Below are 11,369 nucleotides of genomic sequence, written 5' to 3'. Positions count from 1 at the left end.
CCTCCCAAGTCACACAAGAACTTTGCAGTCATGATTTAGTTCATGCTCACAAAAGTGACCTAAGGTAGACAAGGGCCTGGACTACAGTATCCTCCCCATTTTGCAGAGAAACTTCAGCCCAGAGAGTTGAAGTGATTTGCCCAAAGTTTATTGTTCCCTTCTTGCGGTTTCGACAAGTTCTCAGAACCTGTTTCTCTATTCAAAAAGATTATCCATCAACTCACCATAGGTTTAGAGTCTCTTGCCTTTGCCTTGGCAGTCTAGCTGTTCCCTCTCCCTTAACCCACAAATATAGCTGCTCACCATGTTCAAAGATTACACTGTTGACAGTATGAATGTCTTCACTCTTGTATGCTGTGCCCTTGAAAATATAGTCAGGGAACTTTTCTTTCCCTTGCCATTTAGGGTGAGCAGTAGGACTGCTCAGACACCAAGGGTGCTTACTGAACAGTAGTGCTGTCTTTCTCAGTAAGAGACCAGAGTGGGGCTGCTTATATTTCATAGGACTATCTTAGGGTTACAAGGGAGAGGAGAGACCTTTTATTCTATGGCCTGCAGGACGCACACTGGAGGTGTGTTTGCAGCAGTGAAGAGGGCTTGCTCTGAGTTATGCACACTCTCTTATCCAATCCATACAGTATGCAATGTAAGCCCGCTGGTGAGGAGAGCAGGTGTGGTCTGTGATCAGGGAACCGAATGAGACCTATAACCCTTTAGGGAAAGGAGGCAGCAGAGATAACTGAGACTCATAGAGAGGTGTCCAAGGTCACTCAATGGTTCAGGTAGGACCAGCCCTCCTATATTTTTTATTCTAGTCTATTGGTTGATTGATTTCATCTCAGGACAAACTGACAGACTAGTACATTTAAAAATTCACATAACGTTCAGAAGTCTCCCATCAGTGTAGGCCAACCTGAATAGATGGAGCTCCCTGATTCCTGAAGGGTAAATAATGAGAGCTATTGAACTGTAAGCTTCCCCACCCCTTGTTGACCTCTGGCTAGGGACTCCAGATCCTTGTTCTTTCCTTCCACTCCCCCCACTCTCCTTCCTTGACCTCCAGGCTCTGCTGCCCTTTCTCTCCCATACCTATAGCTCAATGGTATTTATTGAGTGCTTCTTGGATGCAAAACACTGTACTAAGCAATTGGGAAAAAACAATACAACAGAGTTGGTAGACACATTCGCTACCCACAGTGACCTTACTGTCTAGTGGGGGAGACAGATATTAATATTATAATGTATAATTTATAGATTTGTACATAAGTGCTATGGAGCCGAGGGTAGGGCGATTATCAAACGCTGAAAGGTCACAGATATCTCCTCCTAATATATTGCATTCTGACCCAACTTCTCCTCAGCTCCTCTCTGCCCAATCTTCCTTGGTCCCAACCTGCCACAGCTATACATGGGAGCATTTTTTCTGGATCAAGGATTCCCCTGTGTGAATTGTGGTGAATTTCCCCAAGGTCCTCAAACTCCACTCCAGGAAACCTGGCCGGACCATAGTCTGATTTTATGGGGTCTGAATACCTGGAGGCGGTTTCATCCCCAAACAGCCATCTGGAGGGAGAAGTGTGGGTAGGCTGGTGGCACCTGCTTACTGACTTCTCCAATTGGGGGGCTCTACATTGGGCCAGCCTATTGAACATTAGTACTCTCTAGGCTCAGGGAAAAGTCTGGAGGCATTTGGGTGAGCAGGCTCTGAGTGACAGTGTTATAAGGAGTGGAAGCTGGAGACTGTGAAAGGAGTGGGCATTTGCCTAGCTGCATTTTACAGCAGAAGACATGAGGAAGAGGTCAGCAGAAAGAGAGACACAGGGAGAATTTTAGCTTGAGAGAAACAAAGAGTGTGTGCTGGGGTGTAGTGGGATAAGTGCCGCCAATCTAGCTCTCTTCGTCCCTTCAAAACCCTACTGAGAGCTCACCTCCTCCAAGAGGCCTTCCCAGACTGAGCCCCCTTTTTCCCCCCTCCTCCCCACCCCCCTGCTCTACCTCCTTCCCACAGCACCTATATATATATATATATATGTTTGTACAGATTTATTACTCTATTTATTTTACTTGTACATATTTACTAGTCTATTTATTTTGTTAATGATGTGCATTTAGCTTTAATTCTATTTGTTCTAACAACTTGACACCCGTCCACATGTTTTGTTTTGTTGTCTGTCTCCCCCTTCTAGACTGTGAGCCCGTTGTCGGGTAGGGACCGTCTCTATATGTTGCCAACTTGTACTTCCCAAGCGCTTAGTACAGTGCTCTGCACACAGTAAGTGCTCAATAAATACGACTGAATGAATGAATAAGTGAAGTGGATAAGTAGGAGGGAGAGCCCTGGTCGAGTGCCTTAATGTCAACGGACATTCCCCATCCTAGGAAGGACAATCAATTTCCAGAAGTTCTCCCCTAGCCCTGCAATGCTATGGGAAAAGTGTTGGGTGGGGCGGGGCTTTCTCAACCCCGATCGCCCCTGCTTTCCTCCCAGTCCCAGAGTTGTCACGAACTCAGGACAGCTTAGGAGGTTCAAGTACCTCCACGCCCTGCTGTCTTCCCCACTTGCCAGTCCTTGGATACCCGTGTCCCAGAAATGGTTGGAGGGAGAGGATCTCTGCTGCCCCTTCCCTCAAAGGGATCCCCTAAGTTTTTCCCATCTAATTCTGCAGGGCACTCGGCCGGCCCTTTCTTCTGAATCCCATATTCTTCATCGGCCGGCCTGCTTCCCAACTCCGCCCTCCAGCTCACTTCCCGAAGATTCTGAGGTCAGCGCCCTCCTACCCCCACGCCTCCACCCCCCCAGAGTGCCTCATCTGTCCCCGTTGGAGCCACTCTGGTCTAGCTGCATCCCTTCTGATACTCTCCCAATGCTCTGGGATCCCAACGCGGTAAAAGCCGATCGCCCCCCGCGGCCCCGCCCCCAGGCCCCGCCCCCGTCCCCGCCCCCAGCCCGCGGTCGCTGCTAGGGGAGAGGCGCCGCCCGCACTCGCTCCAGCTTCTGACTGGAGCGGCGGCTGCCGGGGCCTGGCCTGAGAGAGGAAGAGCTGCGGCGAAGAACAGAAGCGGTCCCGAAGCGGGAGCCGGAGCAGAAGTCGGAGCCGGGGACGCTGTGGGGGTGGGAGCGGCGGCGGCCGGGCCGGGCCGGCGGGATGGGCTGCACCGTGAGCGCCGAGGATAAGGCGGCGGCCGAGAGGTCCAAGATGATCGACAAGAACCTGCGGGAGGACGGGGAGAAAGCGGCGCGGGAGGTGAAGCTGCTGCTCCTCGGTAGGACCCGGGGATCCCCCGCTTCCCCTAAATTCCCTCTCTCTCCCGGTCCGCTTGCCTCCTCAGTTCCCCGGTCTCTCCACGCCCTCCTGCTCTCCCGGACCTTTTTGGCTCCCAGATCGCTTTTTTCCTCTCCAAACTCTACCGTTTGCTGGGCCCCTCTGTCCCTCCCGTCCGTCCCTCTTCCTCCCTCCTTGCACCGCTCTGTGTTCCTCCTTCCTCCCTCCAATTCCCCGTCTACGATGTCTCCCTACCTCTACCTGAGATCCGCTTTCACCCCACTCCCCCTCCTCCGGTCTTCTTGTTGTTCCCTTTGGCCCCACCTTTACTCCAAACCCTCTCCCGAGACTCTCTCTCCAGATCTTTGGGTTCGACTTCCGTCCCTCGCCCAACTCCCCAGATCTTCCTGCAGTAATTCCACCTTTTCCACCTCCTCCCTGACTTTTCTTGACTCTTCTCCTCCCTTCCCCTCTTCCCCTTTTACCCACATTTCTGCACCCATTTCTCCCTAATTTAGATCTGTTTCACTTCCCGCAATCTCTCCTCTTTCCCCATCGCGCCATCGCCCCGACTCTCCCCTCTTCCATGTATCTATTCTCCCCACCCTCCAGTGGTCGGGAGAGACGTCTCTTTATTCCAGAGGGAGTTTGGGAGGTTAGGGGGCCATGTACCATGGTGGCGAAGCAGGACTGCCTTGTGGATTCTCCTCCTTGTGAAACCAGAAAAGCGAGGGCTGATGGAGGAGCCTTTTGACTCTTCTCCAGCCAGAGGCTGGGGGAAATGGGGGACGGGAGTGCTCTCGGTAGAGGGAAATATGGAGAGTTTTCTGGGGTTGGAAAAAAAATATTTGGGTGCTGCAGTAGACCATGGGTGTTAGGGATGCAGGCTGCCTTCTAAATCCACATTCTAAACGATTTTAAATTTTATGTAGTTACCTTTCATCCTGTTTAGGTCCGGAGAAGCAGGGAGTTGCATTAAAGTAGTTATTGCGTTTCAGTGTTGGTGTATTTAACAAGTTGTTGTTCTGAGTTGCGAGTGGGTTGAATTCCTGGAAGAGGGGATTTTGACTTCTAAATTTGCGATAGCAGTTATGCTCCTAGCCCCTGGGGAAAATGGTGACGCCGGAGGGAAGTGGGAGGTGGTGGGGAGAGACTGACATTGCTGTCCAAGGAAAAGGAGCTCTCTCTCCCTCTCCCCCCCACCCCCACCCCTCTCTCTCCATAACTTTGAACAGAGGAAACAGGGTAGAGTGACAAGAAAGTAAAGTCCTGTTATTGACAGGCATACATATGTGTTATGCAGTCTCCTTTAAACAGTTCTGGGCTTTGGTTTGAATTTCGACTTTCTGGGCACAAGGGGTGGGGTGGGAGGGTAGGGAGAGTGTCATTTGGTATATGGGAGCAGTACCATAAACAGTGGTTTAGGTGCTTGTGCTCCAGCGAGGACTCTTGTCTGCTGGGCAATGTTGATGGAAAGAGATAGGGGTAGAACAAATTTAAGAGATGTTATGAAAACTTTCAAAAATCTGCTCTTCCCCCTTCCGTCCCCCGCCCTCCCCCCCCCCAAACCCTAAAGGATTGGAGAAGTGAGTAGTGACAAAACAGCTGCCCTTCTCTGTGTGGACATGAATGCTTCCTGCCTGCTGAAAAGACGGAAGAAGTGACTGTCCAATCCTCAAGGCTCAAGTCCCTTGCTTTTGTCTAGGAGAAATTGATGTCCCCAGAGTGAATCAGCTGCTCAAGGCCTATAGGATGGACCTTAAATACTCTGCCTTGTGGATTTACATTGGGATGGGTAGGGATGTCGATTTTCATACTGGAGAAAACATCCCTGAATAGAGTAGTGATCTTAGCCTTTTTCCATACCAGAAATAAACTCTTGCCAGAGTTGGCAAATGCCTCCAGATTTACGCTTTGTTGTAAAGTAAAGATGATGAGTATTTGATTATGCTCCTTGTAACTAATTAGAGTATATAAAAAGACTTGTTTCTCTAGGGCTGCTTGAGCTCTGGTATTGATAAAATGATCTGACACAAGTAAAATTTATTTGTAGGGAAAGATTGAAAGCCAGCCATTTATTTAGGGGTTGATTAAAATGGAAAATGAGGAAAAGTCAGAAGTTGTTTCCCGTGCATTTAAGCTGTAACATACGCATCTATATCCACCAAGGATATTTGTCATCATATTTAATTGCTAACATCCCTAATTTGATAGGCTGATTTTTTTTGTATTTAGCCAGTATAACATACCCCTTTTAAGAAATGTAGCTATTAAATTCCAGTCCTGTGACATTGAGTAACTGAAAAGCAGTACTGCTTTAATCTTTCTAATGATGTGGGAGACCAATCTTTACAGATTTTCTCTTTTGGAGTAAACACTAGAAGTGTGTGTTCCTTGCCCATATTTCTGGAATATACTGTGGTTGGGGCTGGAATTACTTGAGTCCATGGTAGGATTGAGAGGGTTATCTTCAATCTACTTGATATTTATCTCAGAGGATTCTGACCGATTTCTAAAAGCCGCAATAAACTGAATTTCTTTTTTTTTTTCTAGCAGCTGTTCAAGTGCAAATAGTGCTGAAGTCTTGAAATATATTATTGCCCTAGTTTGAAGCTCGAAATTGCTTCCAGGTTAACAGGAGGTGGCTGTAAAAATCAGACTGCATTTTACAGAAAGCAGTGGCAAATGATTGAGTCACACAGGTTCCTCTCTCAGGTTAGTGACAAATTATGAGTAAATTTTGGGGCCTATGTGTCAATTTCAGGGTAATTGTTAGCTAAGTGAATTTAACCAAATTGCATATTAGGCCTGTAGCTTCAACTTAGTTGCATTTTAAGATCTGAGAGAATTTGGAGATTAGCAATTGTTTTCAAGATGGAAACTCTAGTTCTAAGGGGTTTTTTACTTTTAGAAAAAGTTTCTATTTTCTGACAGGTGATGCCTTTTGGAGAGGAAAAGGGCAGATTTTGCTTAATGGTAGGTCAAAGCCAGAGGGAACATTTTCATCCAAGTTTCTGGTAGTTGCAGCTTCACTGATGAGGAAAATGGACTGGAGTTCTGGGGGTAGCAAAACCTGGATTGGCCTATATTAGGCAGTTATTCTTTCTTTGCAAGCTGCTGTGGTGTTTCATTTCAGATAGACAACGATGGCAATAGGAACATGATACATCATTTTGTGTCCCCAGAGGGTAATTTGTACTGCCAATTTTTTTTTCTTTTTTAAGGTGACTTGAGTTGAAAGGGTTTTTTTAAAAAATATATTAGTTGGGCCTCTCCCCCCCCCCCCCCCCCCCCCCCCCCAGAACACTGCCTGTGTTCCTGGCTTTGCTGAAATATTTTAGTGGAGTCGTGGGTCGGGGCAGAGGGAGGGGCCGGGGGGGGGGCTGTTGTTCTTGGAGCTTCTGGAGCATAGAGCCATAACTGGGAGGTTTTATCAGTGCATTTGTCTGCTGTAGCTGAGCAGCTGTGGCAATCAAAGAAGCAGCTCCTTGTCCCTCACTCTAGTCAGCACCTTTGAGCAAACAGCATTGCTTTTGTGTTGGGTGGCAGTGGAGAGGGGCAGTGGGCTCAACAGCTCCTCTGTCCAATCTAAACTCTCTCTTCAGTTACTTCTAGGCGCATGAATTCCTGCCCCCTTAAAGGGTGGAGGGTGTCTCTGGACTTTTTTATGTTCAGCCTTCCTGGTGCTTTCAGAAAGTGGATTTTTGGGTCCTATGTCACTCTCGGTGCTGTTCAGTGAAGTGAAACTCACTTCTGCTTGAAAATGGACTCTTTGATTCCATTGAATTTTTGTCCTTGGCGGTTTTCATTCTTGGGGGTAATCTACATTCATTTTAAATCTTGACCATCTGTGGAAAAAGTACTTAAGAGTTTGGAGTTTAGTCCCCCTCCTGACAGGCCTTTTGTTTAATTCTCCTTCCAAAAATAATCAAGTCCTCCTTTTTGTGTAAAGTCTCTCCCCTTTTTTTTTCCTTCTCCATTTTTCCCAATGAATTAAAATCCTGAAAATTTCTCAGCCTCCAACATCTGGCTGCATCTAGGGCAGGGTGGAGATGTTTCAGGAAGCACGCATGTAGACTTTGATGCTTAGGGTTTCTAAAATTGTGCTGAGATTTGTCAAACTTTTCATCCTTTAAGGAGTATAAAAAGCAGGACCCACGGGTTTTTATTTTGAGCTGGAGCCTAGGAGAGAGATTTCTGCTGATTTTCAGCCAACTGTCAATATCTAAAAATCTTGTTCCTGTGATTGGCAGGCATAGTGGGTGAAGGAAATGTTGCTGCAGCTTTTTAATCAGAAGGGCAGGATGGTGTGTTGTTCTGTGTGCTAGTTTCCAGAATGTTGGTTTTGAACTTCAGTATCAGTAAATCCCTCCTTACCTCTCCCATAGGCACACCTCCCCCTCTGGATTCGTGCAGGCTCTTTGTGTTGATTTTGAACATTTAAAGTCAAGGTTGGGTTTTGCATCTTGAAGGGGAAGAGAAACCATTCTTTTAATGGTTTCTTTAGCGTCGGTTTTAATGTTCCTGTAAAGTTCTGATTTCTTACGGTCCAGATTCTGATTGGTTTACAGCATGAAAGTTATAGTTATGAAATTGAATTTATTTTATAGTTCCCCTGCTCACAAGTGTAATTTATTACAGAAAACTAAGGCAAAATCATTATCTAGATAGTTCCATTACCTTTCTAGTCTGGAATATGGTTTTACTAGGCCAAGAATGTATTGGAGTATGCTAACAGTATTGCTATTTTGAGACCATTTTCAAATGCATACATTTGTTTGATCATTTTGGTCTTTTCTTTTACCCTAGTTTTAGCATGTAAGTGGAAATGGTCCGCCCCAATGCTTTAAGAGCCATCCTGGGTGTACTGTAGGGCACACAGGGAGGCCAGGTAAGAGAGTATGGATGGTTCAATGCTTGCCATCACTACTCCTGCAAAAAATAAACTCAAATGGATGTTCTGAAGGTGGTAGGATAGACCCATCACCTCCTCTCTTCCTTCCAAGTCCTAGGCAACTCGTCTCTGGTCCCTTGCTGGGGGAGAGACAGCAGTGTTATTTAACAGCACCCTTGGTTTTTGAGCAGCCCTATTTATGCATTGCTCAGGCTGAATGGATATGAGGCCAAAAAAGGTGACATCCCATTTTCCCAGGCACAGCATGGAAAAGATTGTCTCTCAACTCCATTCACAGAAATGGGTGGAGTGTCATTATCAGCAGCACTGTTTTTGAACAGGAAAGGCAGGTGTATTCTATAGTTTGGAACAGTAACAAAAATTGTTCTTGCAATAAGAAAGCAACAACCATTTGGGTCTCTAGTATCTGACAATTTATGAAGGCTAATTTCTGTGGCAGGGCAAACTGGGTAGCATGCCAGCCCTTCTGGGTTTGACTGCTAGGATACCCACATTCCTTGGCACACCTACCCAGTGGGAGACATAACAAATGTTATTGAGAAGGGGTTTGAAGATGCATGCATATTCTGACAGCAGGATGTGGGGAGGCTGGCAGGGGAGCGTGGGGTGGGGGATGGGGAACAGAGAGCTCAGTTAAAGCAAATGTGAATTAGCAGGACAGCATCAGATGCATGACCAGGCTGCAGGAAGCGAAGTTTCTTCAGAGTAAAGAACATATGCTCTTGTAAGTGCTTCTGAACTCCATCTTGCAAGAGGTGGCAGGTTTCCTGGCGTGTTGTTTCCCACAGTAGTTTGTTCACTGCTTATTTGAGCAGTGCTGTTGGGGTTTGGATGAGTGCATGTGCCTAATGTATGGATGTGTGTGGCCGAGTTGTGCCATCGGTAGTGGTGGGATTATTAATGCCAGCTCATCTAGGATGGTCAGATGACCCACCCCTCTCTTTTTTTCCCCCCTGCCCACAAAGTGGGTTTCCTTTTCGAGAGGAAGAAGGGCTGGCTCTGACTTGCTCCTGAGCCCTTCTGATTTTCTGGTACAGTAGCAACAGGGGAGAGTGTCTGTTTTACCATGTTCTTGGTGTTTGAGTAGTGTGTTTCCCTGATCCAGAGGCAAATTCACCACAACAGAAGATCTTTGACCTCCCAGTGGAAAATCAGGAGGCTAGAGATTATGCAGATCCCAGTTTCCTTTTGTAGCCCTTCCAAATGGTGGGGGGGTGGGGAGGGCAGGAGAGGCACTGCCCACCTACCACCTCTGTGTGATCTAATCAAACAACCCAGAGCACCTTTCAACAACTCAGGGCAGTAGAGATAACCCGCTTGCCTGCCCCTCCCCACCCCCCACCTTTCTCCCGCCTCAACCAGCAGTCTGAGTCACACACTAGCAGTGTGCCAGAGTAAAAACTAAGACCAGGTCTGTACTGAGCCAATGTCTCACTTCTGGAGTGCGTAGAAGGAGTAGCAGGAGAAGCAGTGTGGTTCAGTGGAAGGAGCCCGGGTTTTGGAGTCAGAGGCTATGGGTTCAAATCCCGACTCCGCCAACTGTCAGCTGTGTGACTTTGGGCAAGTCACTTAACTTCTCCGGGCCTCAGTTACCTCATCTGGAAAATGGGGATGAAAACTGTGAGCGGGACAACCTAATCACCTTGTAACCTCCCCAGCGCTTAGAACAGTACTTTGCACATAGTAAGTGCTTAACAAATACCATTACTATTATTATTATTATTCTGGGCTCCTGAAGCTACTCAGTAAGCTCTGCTTTCTATGTAGTCCAAGAGTTATTTTACTATCAAGTATGAATATCACTCTCACACCACCGTTTTTAAGAATATTCCAAACAGGACTATCAGAAGGTTAGACCGATCTACATTGTTGGGATTTCACTTTCCCATGACTTTATTTCCCTATTCTCAGGATGGCCACAGAGGATGTCTGGAGATTTGGGTTTGAGGCCCCTCTTCTTTAAGGACATTCTGTGACTTTGGACAAATCTGGGCCTCGGTTTCCTTGTTTGTAAAATGGGAAGGATGATCCCCTCTCCCTCCGACCCTCACAGGGAAGTTGAGTAAAAATGAGAGGTTGTTGTCCGAAGGATTTTTGAGCTTCTCAAGGGAGATATCTCGAATTTCTCTAATTGGGTGTGAATATTTAGATATATCTGTTTCAAAGCCTTTTTACAATGCCTTTCACTATAAGGGTCCGTTCTCCACAGGAACCTCAGATGTTTGGTCAGTGTCATGATTTCTGTTTCTCAGAGGACCACAGTACGTTTCAGAGAAGTGAAGCCCTGCACAAGATTTGTCTGGCATATAAGGAGGTTTCAGTGGAGTCAGGGTAGAAACACAGAATTGTGACCTGGGGAAGTCAATCCTCCTTTCTAACTCGATCAATCAATCAATCAATCAATTGTATTTATTGAGCGCTTACTGTGTGCACAGCACTGTACTAAGTGCATGGGAAGTACAAGTTGGCAACATATAGAGACAGTCCCTACCCAACAGTGGGCTCACAGTCTAGAAGGGGCAGACAGAGAACAAAACCAAACATATTAACAAAATAAAATAAATAGAATAGATATGTACAAGTAAAATAAATAGAGTAATAAATATGTACAAACATATATACATATATACAGGTGCTGTGGGGAAGGGAAGGAGGTAAGACGGGGGTATGGAGAGGGGGACGAGGGGGAGAGGAAGGAGGGGGCTCAGTCTGGGAAGGCCTCCTGGAGGAGGTGAGCTCTCAGTAGGGCCTTGAAGGGAGGAAGAGAGCTAGCGTGGCGGATGTGGGGAGGGAGGGCATTCCAGGCCAGGGGGATGACGTGGGCCGGGGGTCGACGGCGGGACAGGCGAGAACGAGGCACGGTGAGGAGATTAGCGGCAGAGAAGCGGAGGGTGCCGGCTGGGCTGTAGAAGGAGAGAAGGGAGGTGAGGTAGGAGGGGGCGAGGTGATGGAGAGCCTTGAAGCCGAGGGTGAGGAGTTTCTGCCTGATGTGCAGATTGATTGGTAGCCACTGGAGATTTTTGAGGAGGGGAGTAACATGCCCAGAGCGTTTCTGGACAAAGACAATCTGGGCAGCAGCATGAAGTATGGATTGAAGTGGGGAGAGACACGAGGATGGGAGATCAGAGAGAAGGCTGGTGCAGTAGTCCAGACGGGATAGGATGAGAGCTTGAACGAGCAGGGTAGCGGTT

The 11,369-nt window shown here is 47.2% G+C and overlaps 1 protein-coding gene across 1 annotated transcript in view; it reads left to right on the top strand.

Moving 5' to 3' along the window:
* Window positions 1-2,988: 2,988 nt before the first annotated feature.
* The window catches only part of GNAI2 (G protein subunit alpha i2), a 153,739-nt gene continuing 145,358 nt past the window's right edge, over window positions 2,989-11,369 (top strand). The window contains exon 1 of the mRNA XM_038772534.1: window positions 2,989-3,264. Within this exon, the coding sequence (XP_038628462.1) occupies window positions 3,147-3,264 (118 nt within the window). The 5' untranslated portion in view covers window positions 2,989-3,146. The remainder of the gene's footprint in view (window positions 3,265-11,369) is intronic.

The sequence above is a fragment of the Tachyglossus aculeatus genome, chromosome X1, assembly GCF_015852505.1.
Source record: "Tachyglossus aculeatus isolate mTacAcu1 chromosome X1, mTacAcu1.pri, whole genome shotgun sequence".
Classification (NCBI taxonomy): Eukaryota; Metazoa; Chordata; class Mammalia; order Monotremata; family Tachyglossidae; genus Tachyglossus; species Tachyglossus aculeatus.
Note: the sequence above shows the minus strand (reverse complement) of the source record. Positions and strands in the feature narration are given on the sequence as shown.